Source organism: Pangasianodon hypophthalmus, chromosome 10 (genome assembly GCF_027358585.1).
Source record: "Pangasianodon hypophthalmus isolate fPanHyp1 chromosome 10, fPanHyp1.pri, whole genome shotgun sequence".
Taxonomy (NCBI): Eukaryota; Metazoa; Chordata; class Actinopteri; order Siluriformes; family Pangasiidae; genus Pangasianodon; species Pangasianodon hypophthalmus.
Window position 1 is genome coordinate 25,898,945 of NC_069719.1, and position 22,192 is coordinate 25,921,136.

General features: G+C 37.7%; 1 protein-coding gene across 1 annotated transcript; it reads right to left on the minus strand.

The window, feature by feature from the left end:
* Nucleotides 1-2,505: 2,505 nt before the first annotated feature.
* col10a1a (collagen, type X, alpha 1a) lies at nt 2,506-7,753 on the minus strand. Its single transcript, XM_026926529.3, has 3 exons — nt 7,614-7,753; nt 7,172-7,301; nt 2,506-4,878 (listed from the first exon to the last, which is right to left on the minus strand). Exons 2-3 carry the CDS (start codon nt 7,284-7,286, stop codon nt 3,038-3,040), a joined length of 1,956 nt encoding a protein of 651 aa, XP_026782330.3. The 5' UTR covers nt 7,287-7,301; nt 7,614-7,753; the 3' UTR covers nt 2,506-3,037.
* Between the last annotated feature and the right edge of the window lie 14,439 nt (nt 7,754-22,192).

Sequence of the window (22,192 nt, forward strand, 5' to 3'; positions counted from 1 at the left end):
ACTGAGGAACTCGTTCACAGCTATTACAAAAAGTGCAAACATTCATTGATTCTCAAGAAGGCAACACATTACATTAAGAGCCAGGGGGGTGTAAACTTTCGAACAGGATGATCAGTGTAAATTGTTATTTTGTTTAAAGATCTTTTTTTCATTTAGTACTGCCCTTCAGAAGCTACATAAGATATTTGCATGTTTCCCAGAAGACAATATAATAACAATTTACACTGATCGTCTTGTTCAAAAGTTTACACCCCCCTGGCTCTTAATGTATCATGTTGCCTTCTTGAGAATCAGTAAATGTTTGCATGTAAGCTTTTGAACTCGTTCATTTGTGTAAATTCAGTTATTATTGTGTCTTGTGGACTATATGGAAACATCTGTTATGTGAAATAGATTATTCAGGGCAGGACTAAATAAAAAACAAAATGCAATTTTTATGATCTCTCATTTTTTAAAAAAAAAAAGATTTATTATTATTAACATTTTGCAGATTCTGCAAGGTGTACGTAAACTTATGACCCAGCAGGTCGTCGAATGGCATTGTGGGTAATGTATGGAACCTTTAACCAAAGTGAACATAGACCAACACGTTGATGAAAGATGTTCAAACTAAAAATAAATGTATTCTTTATGAAGACTCCTTCCATAAATGTTAAATAAACTTCTCCATACAGAAAACCTCACCACATTAACAATTACATATTATTAATAACAAGGGTTGTTTTACTCTAAAGTCTAAAACTAAATTAGACTTAGATCATGTGGAAATTCTACAATACAAGTCCCTGTGAATAAGCTGTTACTATAGAAACGATAGAATGAGCGCATTAAGATAAACCTGTGATTTGCATCTGCTGTTATAGAGCAACATATTAAACAACATATTTAATATATTTTTATGATATTTCCATATGGCTAGTGTTTTTTTTTTTCCATATAAATATTTAAATATTCTGACTATTTGAGTGTTCTCAAATGGTAACCCTAGATGGTTCAGTGTTTTATTGTTCGGTGTTTTCCTTTGCTTTAACACACCCAGTTCAACCAGATAATTAAGTGATTTTTTTTTGTCTCTGGCAAATCCTGTGTTTTCCTGTGAGGAAGGAAAACAGAATACTGCATAGTCCACGGGTCATCTCGGACTGAAGTTTATGACCCCTGTTGGTTGACTTTTTCTTCCCTTATTTCCTTATTAAACTGTTCCTTACTGAGGTAATTTAGGGTTTACATCTGGAGTCCATAATACAAACGTTTTAGCCATAATTCAAACTGATGTGCTGATATATTACCAGAATAGTCTTTTTCCTGTACAAAACCCATGTCTTAACCCAAGTTCTTTCTAAGTATAAATGCGATGACAACAGACACCACTGGGATGTTTTTAGTCTTCCCGCAGCAGTTAAAGACATTTTTTATACCATGCCATTTCTACACTCCCAGATTAACCCTACATCTCAGTTGGAGACCACAAGAAGGGTGTGTTTTCACCCAATATTCCTGTTCTGAGTTGCACTAAACGTGCCTTCTGGATGCTAACCTAGGGTCATCCCATGCTTGTGGCTTTCACTTGCCTGGTTGGCCAGTACTCTTACAAGGATGAAAATCCTTGGTTGCTCTAGATGGGAACACCTCTACCTTTAAATTCCTCCCACCCTGGGGTCCTTCAACTCAGCCACATGATGGCAGTGCCTTAAGGTTCCTGTGGCTTGTGGCTGCCACTTGCTTGGTTAAACTCCACCCAGCAGCTTCTATTTGACTGCCTGACTGACCAATAACTTTTTTTTTTAACATGCTTACCAAGGGACACTCCCCACACCTTCCCAAATATTTAGACTATTTACATACACTCAACCCAGAGCAAGAAATATACTGTGTGGTATCTTTATGGCCTACACCAACACACAGTTAACCAGGCATTTGAGTTCTTAAAGGTTCTGGTTAATGTTAAAACCTAATATAAAATTGTTCAAAACATTGGTTTATACATACAACAAGAATAAACAGCTGACTGGGCAATTGTAGGTATAAATATTAGGTCTGATTTTTTTTTTTACTTATTCATTCATCTTCAGGAAAAATGCTTTCAGGGTCACAGTGGATCTGGGGCCTATCAGAGGAACCCTGGGCATGAGGAAGGAATACACCCTAGATAGGAAATCAGTCCATCACAGGGCACCATGCACACACACATTCACACCTAGGGGCAATTTAGAGTAGCCAATCCACCTATTGGCATTTTTGGGAGGTTGGAAGAAACCGGAGAACCCAGAGGAAACTCACATGAACCCTGAATCTGTGAAGTGGCTACGCTACCTTGATCCAATATCTTAAAGGTTTAGGTGCTGCACCACCGTGCCACCACCACCACAGAATTTGACAAACTATAAATATTTGCTGCTTGATTACTGTATTTTTTCTGAATAGAATATCTTCTTAGCTGAATGTGCTGCATCATCTTATTTTTGGTTATGACTGCAAGCCAAATCACAAACACAACAAACCAAATATCTTTAAGACAGTTTATTTTCATCATTATGGTTTACAAAGTACAGTTACATTTTAATGCATAACATTTGGAATTGTTTTGGATGTCTTGTACGTTTTGTAATAATCAGTATGACCATTTCGCCCTATTTAAATCAGAAGCAAATTGTCAGGAACAGCATTCTTTTTGTATAATTGATAAGGAAACAAGGTTTAAAAAAAAGAGATAAAAAAATGGAAATCACCCTTTCGAATTAGAAAACAATAAAAAAAAGAACATATAAAATTGTCAGGACATGTAATAATTATTAAACTTCACATGCTTTCTCCACCCTAAAAGCAAATAAAGATGACTGTTTATGCATTTAACTGCCTTTATGTCCCTGATAGCCTGTTACATAAATTATGTCCTTCTTTTTGGCACCCACTGCTTGGGATTTTCAAGTCAAGATACTTCTATTTCTCAAAACCAAAGAACAACCTGTTTGGACATTTTTGTTGTTTGAGAAATAGTAAGAATGTTTAGAAGTTATGGTATGGTTGGATGACTGCATCACGTAGAAGCAATCAGGAAACCACTGAAAGAGCAGTGGACATTATCAGCAGCAAAGACACCGTTTGCCTCATCATCAGGGATCTGGACATAAACGGTGTCCTGCTCATTAAGCTGAAGGACTGCACTACCAGAAATCTGGTCCAGGAAGCCCTTGTTGTACTCATCATACGTGAACATAACTGGGTCTTCATTTTTGTACAGTGCCACCAGAGCATTAGCTCCATTCACATGCATGCTGTATGAGAAGTAATACACTCCAGGAATCTGGCAGGTAAAGATACCTGTCTCAGGATCATAGTGATTCTCAGCATTGTAGACAATTTGTTCAAACTTAATAGGGCTACCAGCTGGAGGATAAGGTGTTGTAGTTAAGGCGGTAAAGGCAGACATTGGGGTCTTGACAAAAGGTTCCTTGACAAAAGTTCCCTTAGTTTCTGCAATAATAACCTCACCAGGAGGACCAGGTGGGCCAGGAGGTCCAGGTTGTCCACTTTCACCAGGGGCACCATCTGATCCAGGAAGTCCTGGTGGACCTTGTGGTCCAGGAATTCCTTTAGCAGCAAGACCTGCAGGACCAGGTGCGCCAGGAAGACCAGGGTGACCTTTAGCTCCTGGTGCACCTGGTGGACCAGAAGGACCAGTAGCTCCTCTTGCCCCTGGGGCACCTGAAGGCCCTGTTTCACCAGGTGATCCAGGATTTCCTGTATTACCCTTAGGTCCAATAGGTCCAGTTGCTCCAGGAGCACCAGTTGCACCTGTCTCGCCAGTATCTCCTTTGCTACCTGGAGCACCTGTAGCTCCCCTTGGGCCTTGTGGGCCTGTTGCACCTGGGTAGCCTGGTTTGCCCTCAGCTCCCTGTGGCCCCTGATCTCCCTTATGTCCCTTAAAGCCTTGAGGCCCCATTGGACCTGTTTCACCCTTTTCACCTGTAGCTCCCTTCTCACCTGGGAAACCTCTTGGACCTTGAGGACCGCCTGGACCCACTGGGCCAGTTGCACCTGTGTATCCTGTTGGCCCCCTTGCACCTGGCTCACCTTTCTGACCTGTTGCACCAGGGCTACCTACTGGACCTGTATCACCTTTTGAACCAGGAGCACCTGGCTTACCATAACCTGGACTACCAGGAGCACCAGGTGCTCCTGTTGCTCCCTGAGGACCTTTAGGTCCTGTAGGACCTGGCAATCCTGGAGCCCCATTTTCACCTGGTTTACCTGGTATTCCAACTCCAGGAGATCCAGTGTGGCCTTTTGGTCCAGTTGGTCCCATAGGACCAGGTGCCCCATCACGACCAGGTGAACCTCCCTTACCTGGCTCACCAGGGTAGCCAGGTTTACCAGGTTTACCAACACCAGGCTGACCAGGTGCGCCTACAGGTCCCATTGGTCCAGATGCACCAGGCTCACCTGGTGGCCCTTGAATGCCAATACCTCTGTCTCCTTTTTGTCCTGGTGCACCAGGAATACCTGGATGTCCCTTAACACCTGGCTCTCCTCTTGGTCCCATTGATCCAGGCAAACCAGCTGGTCCAGGTTTGCCAGTGGCAGATAGACCGGAAGGCCCAGGGCTGCCAGCAGGTCCAGGAGCACCCCTTGGTCCCTGAGGACCAGGTGAACCAGAATCTCCTTTAGGTCCAGGTGCACCATTTGCACCTGGTTTGCCTGGTCCACCTGGAGTGCCTGGCTTTCCAGGTGCTGAGTAGCCAGCAGGTCCAGGTGGGCCAGGTGGTCCCTGAGGCCCAGGCAGTCCTTCAGCACTCTCACCAGGGGGTCCGGGAGGTCCAGGAGGTCCAGGTTCACCTGGCTCACCTGGGGGACCTGGCTCTCCAGGCACAGAAACCACTGTAAGAAAAATAAAGGTATCTCAGTATGTATCAAATGGACACTCCCAGCAACAAGCAACAATAACAAGACAATTGAGATTTTATATCTTAGTGCAACAGTCCCAATCATTTCAACAATTGTGGAGAAGAAATACCTAAGTGTATTCTATTTTAAATCAGTATACTGTAGTGTTTGAACCAGGTTAAACACAATAGTGCACAGGATTCCAATCCTGGTACTGGAGTACCCCCTGTCTTGCACAACACTTAGTGTTTTCCCTTTCCCTGCTCCCAATACACCTGATTCAATTAATCAGCTAATTTGAATCAGAGAGCAGGGAAAACACTAAATTGTGCAGGGATAGGGGTACTCCAGGACCAGGGCTGGGAATATGTGGACTTTTGTTTAAAATGAGAGACTAATTAGTATCCCCTTAGGCACTGGTGTAAAGAAACCTTTTAACAAATAGGCAGTGGAAGAACTCTCTTAAATAATGTTTGAATATTTATTTGTGTCTATCTTTCAGCTTGATTTTGTAATTATAATGCGATTTTGTGGATAAGATAAGTAAGACTTTGAGTAATGTTTTAAGTTAAGATCCAGCATTTCCGTTTAGAGATACACTAACTGGGATTGACTGGGATTCAGGTTCGAGTATGTATGATATATGGGGAGACACTGAATATACCAAAAAAAAAAAAAAAAAACTTGGAAATTATGTATTATCAGGCTTAATATGCACTGGAAGGTGCTTCTAATTGCATTTGCACTGCTAAATTGATGGAAAGGTTGTATGATCCCACTGAAGCCTAATACATGATAAAATAAGTATGAAAATTTATTTCAGATATCAACTGCTTTCCTCTCCTACAGCTTCAATAGTAACCAACAATGCTTGTTTTATTGCTGTTTTATAATTTCAAATCTTCAAGCACCACTTTTTTGTGTATAACTCTACAACTTGCACCAGTAGCATCTCACACTGGAATTTCAAACATATTACAATGACTTTTCCTTACACCCTGAAATAATTCCAGGATATACTTGGTTCACTGAAATATATTAGACTGTATTTATATTACAGTATGATGAAATTGTGGGCTCATGCTTTATGGGCACCTTGATGTGGTCACATCCACTGGTGTGTAAACTGCATTAGTCCCTGTGTCATTCTGACCAAAACAGCTGTGTGAGGTCTTGACTATGACACACCCTGACAAATCACTTTACAACATGTCCAAAGTGAGTTACTGTAGAGTGCAAGGTATTCATATAGCCTTAAAGTTACACTTTGTTGCTAATCCACTGTACTAACTCTCTAACACACCATTTGCATTTTATTCACCACAAATCTAATACTCTAGCATCTAATTTCCAGATTGTGTCTTCATCCTCTAATGCAGTCATCCTGTTCCTAGAGATCAGATCCAATCTGAATGAATGCAAGACACCTGCTTCAGGTAATTAGCCTAGTTAATGGTCCGGCTTCATTAATTTACAGCAGGAATAACTTTCTTTAGGAAGGTAGATCTCCAGGAACATGTCCAGGTTGGTGATCACATTTGTAAAGCTTGTACAGTGATAACTTGTTGCAAAAATAATGCAAATATATCTTTATTTATTTAATTTGTTCAGCAACCTATAGTGTTAGAAAGATGCTATATGAATGGAATACATTATTATTATTATTATTATTATTATTATTATTATTATTATTATTATTATGGGAGTGTATTCTATGTATGTCAGATATTCTATGAATCCTGTTGCAAAGCCAGTTAAAGGTCTAACAGAGAATATGCAACAAAAAAACCTGTAAAACTATGCCAAAAAATATGCAAAAAAAAAAAAGAGAGAAAAAGGTTTCATAGTGTTAATTATTGCTCTGAATTCAATTGTTAGAGCATGAAAATGTACAAAACTGTGCATAGATCCTTCATGAATAGCATGGATAATGCACAAGTTTGTTGGTCCGAATGTCATTTTGTTTGCAAAAAAAAAAAAAAAAAAAAATTTGCAATATTAAGTTGTTTGAAAAAAATCGCCCTTTGTGATACTTGAGTATAAGTTAATTCTAATGAGTGCAATGCTTACAATATTAAACCTGTGCCAATATTATAAACAGGAGGCAAGACAGTTCTCGTCATTGGACGAATCTGTGCATCGCTGTAACCAATCGCTGCAATGCACTCACAACTTGAACTCAAAAAATGTGCCATGCTTGTTTCTTTTTTAGCTGACTGCATTTTTAAGCTGAATGTAGATGTGTTTTAATAAATTAAATTGATAAAAGCCTAGAATAGGAACTTACCATGACTTTTCACGGCATAAGGAGCCTTCACCACTTTCTTCACCATATATCTCTCGCCATGGCCAGCAACCAGAGCCACCAGGAGAAGGAGAATGCTTGCTACTCGTAGGTCCATTTTCTGAGGTTAAATCTGTGTGTTGATGGAATAGAGTCGAGTTAGAAGGAGATTATACATAACAGTGAAATTCTTTCAAGCAAATAATATAATGATGAATATTTTGAAAAAATATTCCTCTAAAAAAAGGGAACTGCCAGATAACAGTTTCAGAAATGATGGCTTCGAAAGCAAATATTTAAAATCCAAGAATATTTCAAACTATTTTCAAAGTATAGACTAAAATAGTGGCATTGTCCAAAACCTGCCATCAGTTTCTTAAAGTCAGGCCCAGTTAAGCACAATGAGAGAGAGAGAGAGAGAGAGAGAGAGATACAGGATACATACTGGCATGCTTGGGTTCCAAATAAATAAAGTCAGCACCACTGCAGCTCCCACTGCTGTATATCCTCTTGGTTCGAGCACCTTAGAGCATCTGCTGCTCTCTGGCACGATGATCAGGGTTTTTATACTGTATGTGGCCCATGTCTCATTAAAAAGCACCCACCACATGAGTCCCTCCTCCTCCCAGCTCCACTGTAATTAAGAGTCAGATCTGCCCAATCTCAGCATGGCACTTCATGATTCCTGTTTGCTTCTAAGACCCATGATTAGTTTCCACTCATTACTAAAAAGGATTCTAGTATGAAATATTTGTTGAGAAGGTTACCTAGCGTGTATAAAGTTCATAAAATCTGTATTTTATGTGTAACTGTTATTCTTCACAAGTTTTTTTTATTTCGCTTACAATATATAGAACAATATTGACATCAAACTTATTCATAATTAAGAAGAGTCACAAATACAAGAGATAGATATAAAGAAAATAATTATAAAAGACAACTGCAATCACATATAAAGATGAGAGTGTGAATTTACGTCTTGATGTTTGAAAACATAGATATTGACCACCAAAAAGTATTTTAGTGCATACAACTTTGTGTGCATTTGTGCATTTTGCAGTTACTCAGGAATTTCCATGTATCTAAAACTATACTTATAATTTGCATGTTTTGTTAGTGGATATAAATGTTTCTGTAAACATATTTACATTAAATATTTTGGAAGCTTATTTTTGCTGATTATATCTGAATGGGAGTGTGTAAAAAAAAAAGGTGTTGACAGCCATATATAATCCCAACATTTCCAATTTCATCCTCATCTGGTTGTCTTCTAAATAATCTTTTCACCTTTATTGACTGTCTGGTCCACTTCATTTCCCCTCCCACAAGAAAGCAAATAAAAATACGAAGGTTTTGCGCTGGCAGAAGCGGCGTCTGACTTTTCCTTTCGTTTCCCTTTGCAACAATCACGATTAAACCTAATAAACTTGCTGACCATCAGTCAACACACATAGCTTTCTTTCCTTTCCTTCTTGGACGACACTTTGCTCGGTTTGTGTGTATGAGGTATAGTGAGGCCTTCATTAAATCGACTATTTTAGGCCTAGTAGTTTATATTGCTGTGCTTGTGTATTTTTAAAAGTACTTCTCCCTAGAAGCAGCTAGTAAAAGATATAAACAGATTGTCTGGAACATACATCTGCCTTTGACTGCTGTGTGATGAGGTTGTATCACAGATATCCACCAGGGGGCACACGTTAAGAGCGTGAAAGAGCTTCGAATCTGTCAGCATATTCATCGTCGGGGGTCTTTTGCAGGCATTTTTATGCTGCTTTTATGATTTATTCCATAAATCAATTATATTTTATCACATTTCACGCCCACGCTTGACTTGATGCATGTTCTCTGGAGCGCCTTTAATCTTATTAACCTTTTGAAACTATGTGGAACACACACACACACACACATCAATAGCACACAAAATGATCATGACAAGTAGACTGTAAATCTTGCCACATATAATGACACCTGTAAAGAATTGTGAGGTTGAAACTTCATCTGTGTCTATACTGTCTGTGTGTCTTTTTGCGTCCCGGGTGATGAAGTGGAAAGATCTTCCACAGGGTGTGTGGAAGTTCCCTGTTCTTCAGATGATGGAGAATTTCTGTCACACAGGGTATTATTAACCACCCCCCTAGACATGAAACTTGTTTCAGCATCCACAATTTTCAGAATTAGACTCAATCAAGTGTAATTTTCCAAAGCGCCGTCTCAACATACTGTGTAGTTATGTAATATAAATAGACTCATAAGCATTGTTCGAGCTTGCTCTGCCTGTGCAATGAGCTCGCGGACTTTATTTGCACACCGTAGCACCGCTTGATAATGAGACACGTTTTTTATGGAGACAGGCCTGGAATCAAATTGTGTAAAAGACTGGAATAGTAGCTGCATCGAGTGCATGATTACAACTCTCACTGTCAGTGCCTGATTTCTGCCAATATGAGACTTTTTTTTTTTTTTTTCACTTTCCTCTCGCGTGTGAATCATCTATTGTGCATTGCCTGTGCCATCTCTGCCTGCAAACCTGCTTCTTTTCAAATATCTTTGTGTTTACAACCCACAACGGAGGTTTGAGACTCAAAATGCTACTAACATTTAGTTTAATGATAGAGCAGGACCGGGTGGAGTCTGGCTTTTTTTTTTTTTTTTTTAATGTTTGTTGCTTCATTTCTGTCTTCATTTTGCATAAAAACTGTGAAATGAAAGCAGCAGTAAACAGCTTGTTTTCCTGTAAGCAAAATTAATTAACATACTTTCTCTGGCACAGAGCAGATGGAAAATGTGGAGCATCACATTTTTATCAAGCATGCTATCACGTTTTTTTTTTTTTACTTAAATAAAATGACATGCAAAATCAAATTTAATGCATTTAGTTATTGGTGAAAAAAATGAGTAGATATTCTGAGTGCCTTACAGTTTGACCCTAGATGCATAAATAAGCGAAATGTGTAGTTAGGAGTGCCATATGTGGATGTGCTGAAGTCATTACTGCTCTCAAGTTCTTTGTTGTGGTTGCTGTCCTCTTTTATAATAACCATTAGAGGTCACAGTAATTGTCAGCATAGATGTGTGATTTTACTGCATACTATCTAAAGTTATCACATCAGGGCCATAAATGTGAGTCAGGCACCAGTATGAAGTAACATTGCATATGTTTAGTTATTTAAAAGAAATGGCTGGGTTAAAAAGTGCCAAAATGCTGCAGTTTGGAACAGGATGGTATGTTGGTATGAGTTATCGTGATAAAGAACCCAGATAACATATGAGTGCTGGGTTATTACCAGCCCACATACCTCCGTGGAATGACAGCAATGAGCTTATCCGAACTTAACCTTGATGAGACCATATTTCCGCATGTTATGTACCAAAATTTGCAGTTGGGACACTTTTGCCCCAAAATTAAAATGCTGCAGCATCATTAGATATGGTTGGCTGCATTTGGGAGTTTTTTGGCTTAAGGTACAAATTCCACAGGAACCTTAACTCTGCTGGCTCACAATAAAATTGGTATTGTGACAACAGACTCTTATGGGCCCATGAATCATGAATTTGTCTGTCTGAGGGAACACTTAAAATTTGTATGTAGAGTGTTTCCCTATCAGGAAGGGTTTCCTGCAGCCAAACAATCATAAAACAGTTAAAGGTTCTAGATTCATGGGCACATAAGGGCACCTGTTGTGGTAATATCAAGTGTATTGTGGGCTGAAAGAGGTCAAATTTAAGGTTTTTCTGGAATTTATAACCTGAGCCCAAAAAATGTCCAAAGACAACCAACCATATCCGAGGCTTCAAGGTCCACAATACATTACCTCAACTGACCCTTATGTACCTTTAACCTTAAATCTGGCCACTTTTGGTCTGCAATACATGTGATGTTGCCACAACTGACCATTATGTGCCCATGAATCTACAACCTTAACGGGTTTTCTGGTTGTCTATCTAAGGGAACCATTAAAAGTTGTAGATTTGTGAGCACATAATGGTCAGTTGTGGCAACACCAAATGTTTTCTAGTTCATAAAGGATTCTAGTGCATAAAGTTTTCATAAAGGTTCTATGTAGAACCCTACAACTGAGTTGTTCAGGAAGTTTTATCAGGAAGGCTTCTCCCAAAAACACAGCAGGAAAACCATTAAATGGTTAAAGGTTTTAGATTAGTGGGCACATTAGGGTCAGCTTTGGTAATGCCAAAGTATCATGGGACAAAAGATTTAAGGTTTCTGTGGAACTTGTAACCTGACACCAAAAATTCCCAAATGCACCCAGCCATATCTAATGCTTCTACAGTATTTCAATTGGGCACAACTGTAAATTTTGGTACATGGACTGTGTGAAATACTTTCTCATCAAGGTCCACAATACACTTACCATTAACTCAGCTGACCCTTATGTACATTAAACCTTAAATCTGGCCACTTTTATCCCACAATACATTCAGTCTATTATATTATATGGCCATGAATCTAAAACCTTTAAGGGTTTTCTGGTTGTGTATTTAAGGAAGCCCTTAAAGGTTCTATGTAGAACCCTACAACAAAGATTCAGTTAAATGGTTAAAGGTTCTAGATTTCGGGGCCCATAAAAGTAATTTGTGGTAAAAACCAAGTGTGTTGTGGGCCAAAAGTGGCCAGAATTCAGATTTTCTGAATTTCCGAACATGTTTCCTCTCAGGAAGGGTTCCAAGTAAAAGCCTTTTGGGAAGCTAAGAACTCTTAACCATCCAAAAACCTTTAAAGAACCCGTGAAAAGTGTACACAAAAACATATATGGTCTGATATCATACGTTATCCAGAAATCTTACACCATTAACTTTGTGCTATGTGTGTTGAGTTTTCAATAACATTCAAAACAGGCAACATCAGAATGTTTTTTACTCCCCTTAATTCTACATAACCAAATCATTTAGTACTTGCACTACTGATGCATATCTAGTGTTGCGTGCCATGAAAATGTCAGAAGCTTTACCCAAATACATGACACAACTGGATAGCATGCCCAAGACCTTGGTTGATGATTCATTCCTAGAATATCTATTGCTAATTTGTGCACAAATTCTGTTCAATCTAATATAGTAGGAATTTAATTAAATCCCTGAAATACCCCACAAAATAGTCTTAAATTAAAGACTTGTTTAGAGCTTCTGTGCTGTGCAAGCTACTTTAAAAATGTAATTAGCTAAGCTACAATTAAAGCTTCAATTACAATTACAATTACAATTCAATTACAATTACAATTAAAGTTAAATTACAATTCTTCAGAAAAGCTATACACTAAAACATAGTTTAACAACAGTGAAACTATATCTAAGATTGAAGATCAAATCAAAGCTGCCCAGCTAATTATTCCATTAAAAAAAAAGCCATTTAACAAAAGAAATAAATAAATCAACAGAAATGTGTCAAGGACCCTAAAGTCTAAGAGCTAAGGTGTGTCAAGGATGACCCTAAAGTCCAAGTGCTAAGAAGCTGCCTCATGTTTACAGAAGGCACTCATTCATCTGCATTCATTCCACAGAATCCTGAAAATTATCACTACAGTCAGGGTTTCTTTCTTGTCAACTGTGTTCCAAGCAACAGAAATAAAAACACTGTTGGGTGACAGTGTACATTGTTGTACCGAACCTCTCGTGATTGCAGCAATAATTAATTTAGTAATGGGATTGCTGGGTCAGGACCACTGACAATTCACGTTAGTGCTATATATTTAAACTCGGGAAATGCATTATATAAATGGTGTATTTCTTTCCTGACCAGTGTATGATTTGAGGAATGCCTGGAAAACCAGATCAGTCATGCTAATTCAGGACCCAAGCATAGATATTTCTGGTTTTTGCCTGCCGGTAAGCAGTGATCTCCCACACCCAAGAAGAGAACAAGTTGTAATTGCTGGTTAATGTAAGACGCAGCAGGCACAGAGAGTTTGTGCTAAAGATATCTCATCTAGATTGGGAAACAAATTTAAGCTTTCAATAAACTTACTCCACCACTAAGAGCCGGTTTGAGTTTTATGAATGGAAGGGTGCATGGGCCCCTCTCAAACTGATTGTTGGGGAAATTACAGGGTCATATCTAGAAATGTATCCGGAAGTGAAGCCTGTCTAAGGGGTGGTATTCATTAGCAGAGGATGTGTATCCCCTAATGTACCCCTCATTACATTTAGTCATGCATCATGGGTAAATTGATAGCCATGGAACGTATGGTGACGCTCGGGATGTGTACTAACTCACACACTCACCGTGCATGTAGTCATTAACTCAGTAATGACTGTTTGGTTGAAAGCTGAAGAACCAAAACACAGAAGCAATCATGAACAAAAAGAGAATTGCTGAGCAAACAGGCAGACTGATGTTAATGAGGCAACTGTGAAAAGAAAGATCGTTTTAAAACCTTCTATTAACAAAGGTGTGCCTAGATATGATACTTTGCAAGATCTCATATTATTCTGGAGGTGTCAACTATTATAAGGTACTTTCTTTATAGACCATGTGTCTGTTCTTTAGTAAACAGCTTTTTGCTGTGATTCATCCTCCATTTTATGACGAAATGACAGACCATTTAAAGAAATCTAAACTAAATAAACCTACCGTACAGTGGAATTTTTTTTCTTTGCAGTGCCTAGCTTGTTAAGAATTTAGGGTCAGCCATTATACAGCGCCATTGCAGCAGAGAGTGTTAAGGGCCCAAAAGCAGCAGTGGCTTGAACCCCCAACCTTCTGATCAGTAACCTACAGCCTTAACCCCTTAGCCAACACTGCCCACTTTAACCACCAATCCCTGGCTTAGGATAATAACTCGCTCCTCAACTTTAATTTACCTGAACTTTAAAGGGCAGTATGGGTTCTGGATGCTTCACGATAGGTCCTGTGGTGAAGGCTTGTTTCAGGGTGGCAAAGGCCTGATCCACACAAGTTTCTTACATTCACCCTGACGTGAATGATGTGAGAGGTATATCAAACTAAAGTAATCATTGCTAGAAGTTAAACCCCATGAATCACTGTAAATCTTTGCCACTATGGGGAGTGGACCAATCTATAACTGTTTAGACTTTAGCATTATCCATAAGAACACCTTGGATACATTTACTGATAATATAACCCAGAAAAGCTCCTGGAGATACATGACATTCATGTTTCTCTGCTTTGAAGAAAAGATTATTTTGCCTTAATCTCTTTAAAACAGTGTGTGCTCTGGGGAATCTGGGGAGTATATTAAAATATCATCAATGGAAACAATCCTAGATTACCCTAAAGTCTTTATTAACAATTAGCTGAAAGAAACAGAGGGGGCATTGACCAGTCCATATGGCATTACCAAGTATTCATATGGGCCTGAGTTTGTGCTGAATGTCATTTCCCACACAGTGAAGGTCAAATTTGGTGAAAATGATGGTTGTTCTTAATTGCTCCAAGGCTGGAGGCACCAGGCCCCACCACTACTGAAATGTAAACCGTCAGCTTTTGGAGCTGGTTAGTGAGATTCCTAAGTGTGATGTGAATGTCGAAGATCTGCTAATGTTGTTTGCTGACTGTAGGACCTTGAGCAGTATGAAGCTTGCTGTGTGAAAGTCATCTGCAAAATCTTCTGACAGATACAAGTCCAGATAGATAGATAGATAGATAGATAGATAGATAGATATAACTGTATCTCCATCAGCACAAAGCTACTTTCCATTTCAGTTGGATTAAAAATTTCCAAATGTGTAAGACACAATCTGGCAATCTGGCAACCCTGGTAGAAATGCATGCCTTTAATTTAAGTAATGCAGTGGGGTGTTTAACAGTGCAGTATGCTACAGTTTTAACCTTCAGTAAAGGCAAAGCAAATACTTTGTGGCTTGAAAACATCTGTGGACTTTCTTTTAAAAGACAAAAGTGGCTATAACAATGAGCTCTGGCCAGTGAATGATGTGTGAAGTCAATTTAAATACTTAAAAATATTTTAGGATCGAAATATTTAAACCTGCTATGATAGATAGATAGATAGATAGATAGATAGATAGATCTCATGGTCGTTCCTCTTTCCGCCACCTCCAGTGAATCTACATTTGACCAAATAACAAAAAACAAATTCACACCAGAGAACTGTCCAGACAGTTGTCCATATTCAGTGAGTACAATTGCCCCATTATTACAAACTATGTTTCTCTTTGGTAATGACATTTGCATATCCAGAAGTCAGACTTACCCTGACAGGTTGTTGGAATAGGTAGTGAGTTAATACTGAGCGCAAGAAAAGATGGTCATAGATTGTGCTAATCTGGGAGCTTGGCATTATAAAATCCAATGCAAAAGAGTTATCTCTGTAATTTCATTTTGTGCTAGTGTTGCACTTCAGTAACCACAGCTGAATATGTGTTCGCCGTTCGGATCCACAATTAAGACTTTCCCTTTCTCTGCACATGATCATTAGAACGTCATTTCTGAGCTTTCGCTCTCTTCTATAGCAGTGATAGCAGTTATGGTTATGGTAAATCTCAATAATCCATTTTTGGATTTGACCTTGGATTTGATATACTATTGCATGCATCTATTTTAGCCGTGGAAGGATTTAATTACTATAACAGTAGTCTCAGCAGTTTTAGATCTAAAAGTCAACAAATCACTGATTCTGTTAAAGGGGTTGTTTGGACGACAAATGACAGTTGCGCATTTATTTTAGTTTATATAGCAAGGCAATAGTCCAAATACCAAGCTTTTTTAGTATTGCTCTGGAGCTACCAAGGCTAATCTTTTTTTTTAACAAATAAGGGACTTTGTACAGGCACGACAGAAAAGCATTGACTCTATTATTGGGAGATTGCGAGTTTGAATCCCACATTGTCACAGCCACAGGGAGTCCAAGAGATCAGTCAAAGTCGGGGTCGGAGGGATGGCATTAATGTCTCCTCTGTCAATCAGAGCAACACTAACCAATCATGGGCTTCTGTAAGCTCTTGTATGCGGAAGATGGCAGTTAGCACATTCCTTTCGGCTGCCCTGTGACATAGCATGAGCAGCAATTTGTAGATAGATAGATAGATAGATAGATAGATAACTTTCCACTGTCTTGGTTGTTTAGATTTACATTTACATTAGGCGGACCTTACAGAATTTTTTTTTTTTTTTAAGTTAAAACTGTAGACGGTTTGAAAATGTGTACGTAGAACATATTTTTAGGTAGCTTCATAGGCTACATGATTTTTTAAAATTAAAACACAAGCCATTTTTATACTTAAAATAGTATAGAATAGTATATACTAAGTACACAATATGAGACATAGTAGTAGTTTCAGTCTGCTTCTTATGTTTCTTATGTCATACTATATTGATCCCACTGTTTACAGTGTCTTGCATAAGTATTCATGGGGATTTTTTTTATCATTTGATTTACAGAATATGTCAAACACGTGAAGGTGCAATTACAGCTGTGAGTCTCTGTCAATTTTGCACATCTGGATGCTGATATTTTTCTGTCCATTCTTATTTGCAAGAAAGAAAAAAAAAGGAAAGGACAAAAATATATTTCGGTCTAAATTAGAGTTTCACTGCAATGGAGACGTGGAATACATAAGTAAGCTGTATTGATCCAAGCAACACCCCCCCATCCCCCACCCCATTATATGTTATATTCATGACATATAATCCCAGTTATGCATGCTTCAGTCTCAGGTTGTAACACTGTGTTCAAGTAGGTTGAATACTTATGTAAGGCATCACATGCACATGTAGCATTCATTTTTGAGGATGCACAAAACCAACATACCAAATCATCCTATTTTTCATCATTTTTTTTTTTTTTACCAAACTGTCTTATGAATGATCTTCTTCTTGTTTTTCTGTTGCCATCCTATATGTATGAGTCAGACAAATTTAGGATTTTGTAGACATACATGAGAAGCATCTCTGGTTTTTGGCGGTACCTCAGCTATTTGTACCGATGTGTTTATAAATTCAAAGGAGGCCATTTTGTGGCTAAATGTAGGGGTTTTGTGGGTAAATGGTGGGTAAATAAGGAAACTCAGACAATTTCCTGCAGATAAATATTCCTCCCAGCAGTTTTGACCCCCTGTCTTTTTATTTTTTTTAGTTATGTTTGGTATTTATTCAACAATTGGTGGTAGAAATAAAACTCCAGACTTCCTCTGCTATGGACATTCCAATTTAAAACAGACAATTGCAGACAAATCGTCTTTAAAACATTTTCTCGCTCTGTTTCGTTTTCGGCACCTCAAAACTTTCGGGCCAAAAATACAGCCTTGCACTAACAGAGAATTCTTTGTGTTTATCCGTTCACAGGCCAAACCAAAGGGCTTCATTCCAAACACCTTCAACAAGTTTAGATTTCTGTCTCCCTCGTGACCACTTAAGAGAATTAAACCGCTCTTGTGTTTAAGTTACTTTGAAAACATGTCAGCCACATTGAAACCACAAATCAATCACGATATAGATTTTGTGGATCAGCGTTGGGATCTTCAGTTAGTATGTGTTATCATAAAGTGTTGTGCTATGAATAGGTCTTGTGGCCCTCTCTGAGGGAAAAGCCATAGGAAACACATCATTTTGATTCTTTTTTTATATAAGATTAAAGGTGTGACGATATACTGAGATAAGATAATCTACACTGGAGCCCAAAAACAAAATAAGTGAAGCCTGTGGAGAGGGTTTGGCAGACAGGACTGTCACATCTTTTAGTAAATTTGCTTCAGTCTTTAGGACTGAAAAACATTTACTTGGGGCCCTTTTAAACAGTCGTTCCTGAAGGGATCCTGATATACACTGACGCTGATCTTGATATTGAATGGTAAAGCTAAAGATATTCTACTACCTATCAGTCATGTGGCGTTACTATTACAAAACCATTATGGTTGAGCCTTAGAGCTTGGGATCTGATCATTGGCAGAAAATCATTCCGCATACACATAGGAACACATTCAGTCTTTCAAAGACATACAGGCAATGCCATTTGTGCTTTGTCTCTCTTTTTTTTTATAATTCAAGTGTTTCAACAAATAAGAGATGACAACTAGACCATTTTTATTTATTTTTTTCCCAAATATGGCATATTAGACTTATATTTATTGTGCATCCACACTGCAACGATGCAGAAAGTTTATTATCCTGCTTCCCATTCATTTTCTGTGGAGACAAGCTAATAACATGTGCAGAGGATTGTGGGATTGTGGGAGTGAGAGCAGTGCAAAGCTGAATTTCCTAACTATCCCCTAAAGCAAAACTAGGATGTTACAGCATCACAGTGACTATGAGTCAATTTTATAGCAAATGTCCTCTTATAAATAGGAAATCACTTGCAATAGTTTCAAACTCAATACTCCAATGCAGGAGTTTGTCATTTCTGGTTTCTCAGTAATATGACAAGCTGCAATTTGTTCTTATTATTAACTTCAAGAAAGAGAGAGGGGGAAAAAAGGCTGGTGAGAGTTTGACTGTTTATAGCGTCTATAATGCAAGTCAGAGCAGGAAGTAACTTGCCTCGAGGATGCTCCAAAACATTAAAAGTTACTAGAAATGGTTAAAAAGCATGACATATTATCCATTAAGAAAATTTAAAATTGTGTTCTTTGGCTGGAGGAGGTACTGTTATGGAAAAGTAAATAACTTTGGGGTGGTAAAATTGTTGATTATTTTCCTATAACAGCATGCTCTGTCATCTTTTAAACCTTAACATAAGCATAATGGTTGGTTTCAATTATTTGTTAGAATCACAGATATATTTAAAAAGTCATAGTATAGCCTATTTTAAACTGTGTTTGTGTTATTATTCATTTGAGATATAAATTCTAGACAGTAGAACATCAATTTCAGAAAAATGACAATGAAATATACTCTGAATTGGCATTTTTTAAAAAGCCCTATAGATAGGGACCCTTTAGAGGGTGTAGGGAATAAGTAGTTTTTATCATTACAACATTAATATTAGACTAGAGTGAAATGGAAAACATGACACAAAACATGTTGCAAGAGGTCAGGATAAATGAAAGCAGCATGTCTAAGACCGATCCTCCATTTTAAATAACATTCCAGCATTTTTTTAACAGAATAATTAACTGAAGATTTAAAAAAAAAAGTGTTTTGTGGCAATTCATATTATTTTCTTTTAAAAAATATGTAATTGTAAGCATGAAAACATTGTCTTGGATTGGATTACTGGATCATACTTCAGGTGAAGCTATAAAAGAATGAATAAAAGACTTATGATGAAGCCACAAATGAATGGAAAGGACAAATTGTATCTAGTTCAGTGAGTGAGTTCTTTAAAACCAAGTCAAACATTGCACCCTTTCTGAAGATTTTCATCCCAGCTGTACATCATATATACTTTTTAACCCAACCTAGGGTTTGCAATTAAGCAAATTATAATGCAATTAAGCAAAATATAATGAAATTAACCAAATTATATTCTTTTAATTTGGAAACCTACTGTAATCTATACATTCACCCTCCATTATCTTTGAGGCTCCATGACATTTTTGTAAAACACCCTTTTTCCAAATTAAAGGCCAGAAGTGTGCCGGAGCCTGAGATTATGAGCTGTGTGTGTGTGTGTGTTTTTTTTTTTTTTTTTTTTTGACCGACATCCGCCCAGTCTTCTTCAACGATCTACCCATGAGATCACTGGGCTGGAGGTCAAAGTCCTACTCAGCACTCATTATTGCCAATGAGCTGCTTTACACTCATATGTTCCTGAAGCAAAGTCTGGAATAAGAGACAAAAAATATAGCTACATGTTCTATAACCAATTATCTAAAACTATTGAAAGGAGGTGGTGTCTACTGTATTCATAAACCTTATATATTAATATCGGTATGAGAGTTTTATACTGTAAACATACTGTTTATCCTTTCAAGGTTAATATATACTGGAAAAGGTAATGCCATGAAAATATGCATAAAATTATTATTCCTCTGTGTAGCATGTCATCTGAAATCTTGTATGCTGCAAAACCTTTAACACTGGCTGAGCATCATCCCCTTCCCCAGTCAGCTGTATAGATATTCAACTAATTTCCTTTTAAATATGCTCTTCATGCAACATGAATGAGCCGTTATAAAGAATTTTAAAATAGATTTAGTACATAAGGAATAAAACACTTTTGGTGACGCTGTTATAGAAAAATAATCAACGACGGGGTGGTGTGATGTGGAGTTACTGTGATGAATTATTTTCCTATAACATCACATCCTGAAGTGTTTTATTACTCTTACCCTAGCAATTTCACAATGCTACCAATCAAAAAAATACATTTATAAATGTATGAACATGTCATAGAGTTTATGTTTATGATTATATTTAATGAGAAATAAGTAAGGTCCTAAACAGTCCTTCCCTCAACAACCTCTCTTTTTCCTTCTCAAGAAAGAAATGCAGCTTGTCATGAAGAGAAGACCTGAAAACTTAAAGCTACAACTTTACTGTTACAAAACTGCTGACACTGGAGACTCCACTGAGACCAAAACTGCTTAATAAGCATCTCCTTCCAGAAAACTGCACCATATCAACAACACATTTTAAAAAAATTCCATTTAAGTAGCACTTCCACCATACAAGTCCCTGTTTAAGTTGTTACTCTGGAAATGCTCAAGTATTAAATATTAATCTGTGATTTGCCTTGTAGCCGGAACTAATACCAGAGCTGCTGTTATAGAGAATTAATCAACACCTTCTGACCAATCAGAATCAAGAAATCAACAATGCTGTGGTATAAAGTGATATAATAAAAACTAGGATAGTGGCCTGTGCACTAAACTGTTAACCTTCTCTTGTGTAACATATCATCTAATGAATGTACCTTTGCTTTCACTTAATCTGTAATAGTTTTGAGCTTCAGAAAGAGATTTATATGCAACTGTTTCTGTATTTTATGAGATTTAATTAAATTTCACAATCAAGAAACTTTCAAAGCCAAGATACTAAATCCAAACATATTATGGATTATCACAGACCCTGAAAGTACAGGCTTTAATTTTACACCCAGCCAGTGTGCAACACAAAGTGTCTGTACGAACAGTCTATAAGGAACAATATATAGTCAGTTGCAAAAATTTGCATCCCCTTGGGACAAAATGAGGAAGACAAAGAAAGTTGTAGCAACAAACATTTCATGTGTTTGTAAGTGATTAATAGTGAGATATATAAAATATCATCAGTTCATAAGTTTGCTTTTCCTTTTCTGAATGTGATGTAAATAATCTTATATAACTTGCATACCTGCCTTTGCCTTTATAACAGCCTTGAACTGATTGTAGCCTCTGAATCCTATCCAGCTTTTGGATCTCATTAATAATAATGTAATATTCGGATCTCATTAAGTAAGAAATTGAAACTAAGTCATATAAAAGCCTAAAATCCAAAATAAAGTAGGTTATCTACATAAGCATGATGTATTTTGTAAGGACTAATGAAATGAAATGGAGTGGTGTGGTGTAGCATGCAGGAGCTGTTTTTTTACACAATAACACCAAGTCTCAGAGTGTTTTATTAGAGTGGATTATCAGAGTGTTTTATCTCATACCACTGCAATTTCTCAGTAATTACATTTTTTTTTACCTCTGAATGAATAACAAGTTTTTTTATCCATTTATAGTTACATTATAAGATTAAGACCATAAAACAAGTTTGTGTAATCACTTGGAAATCACTGGCCCCATATGGACAGCCTAAAGATCAACGAGATTACTGTGGATGGTTCCACTTGAAAACCATGAAGATAGCTTTGGACTGCAATTGATATGAACCGTCATGCTACGATGGCTTAGGACTACAATTCCTATGATAGCTTTAGGACTGCAATTCCCATGAACAGTTTTGCACTCAATTCTCCATCAGTGAATAGTTGATAACTTCAACAAAACAGACTTCATGTGAAAAGTATAATGAATTTCCTGTTTACATAATTGCACTTTTTGACCATGAAGTACACAGTTATAGAAAAGAATTATTTATAGTTGCACTATCCGGTGTCACCCAGACGAGGATGGGTTCTTTTCTGAGTCTGGCTCCTCTCAAGGTTTCTTCCTCATGTCCTC

Bases quoted from the DNA above. Each gene is read 5' to 3' on its own strand.
- col10a1a (XM_026926529.3), bottom strand. From the start codon at position 7,286: ATGGACCTACGAGTAGCAAGCATTCTCCTTCTCCTGGTGGCTCTGGTT. The intron at 4,879-7,171 runs GTAAGTTCCTAT...TTTTTCTTACAG, and splicing joins TTATGCCGTGAAAAGTCATG to TGGTTTCTGTGCCTGGAGAG.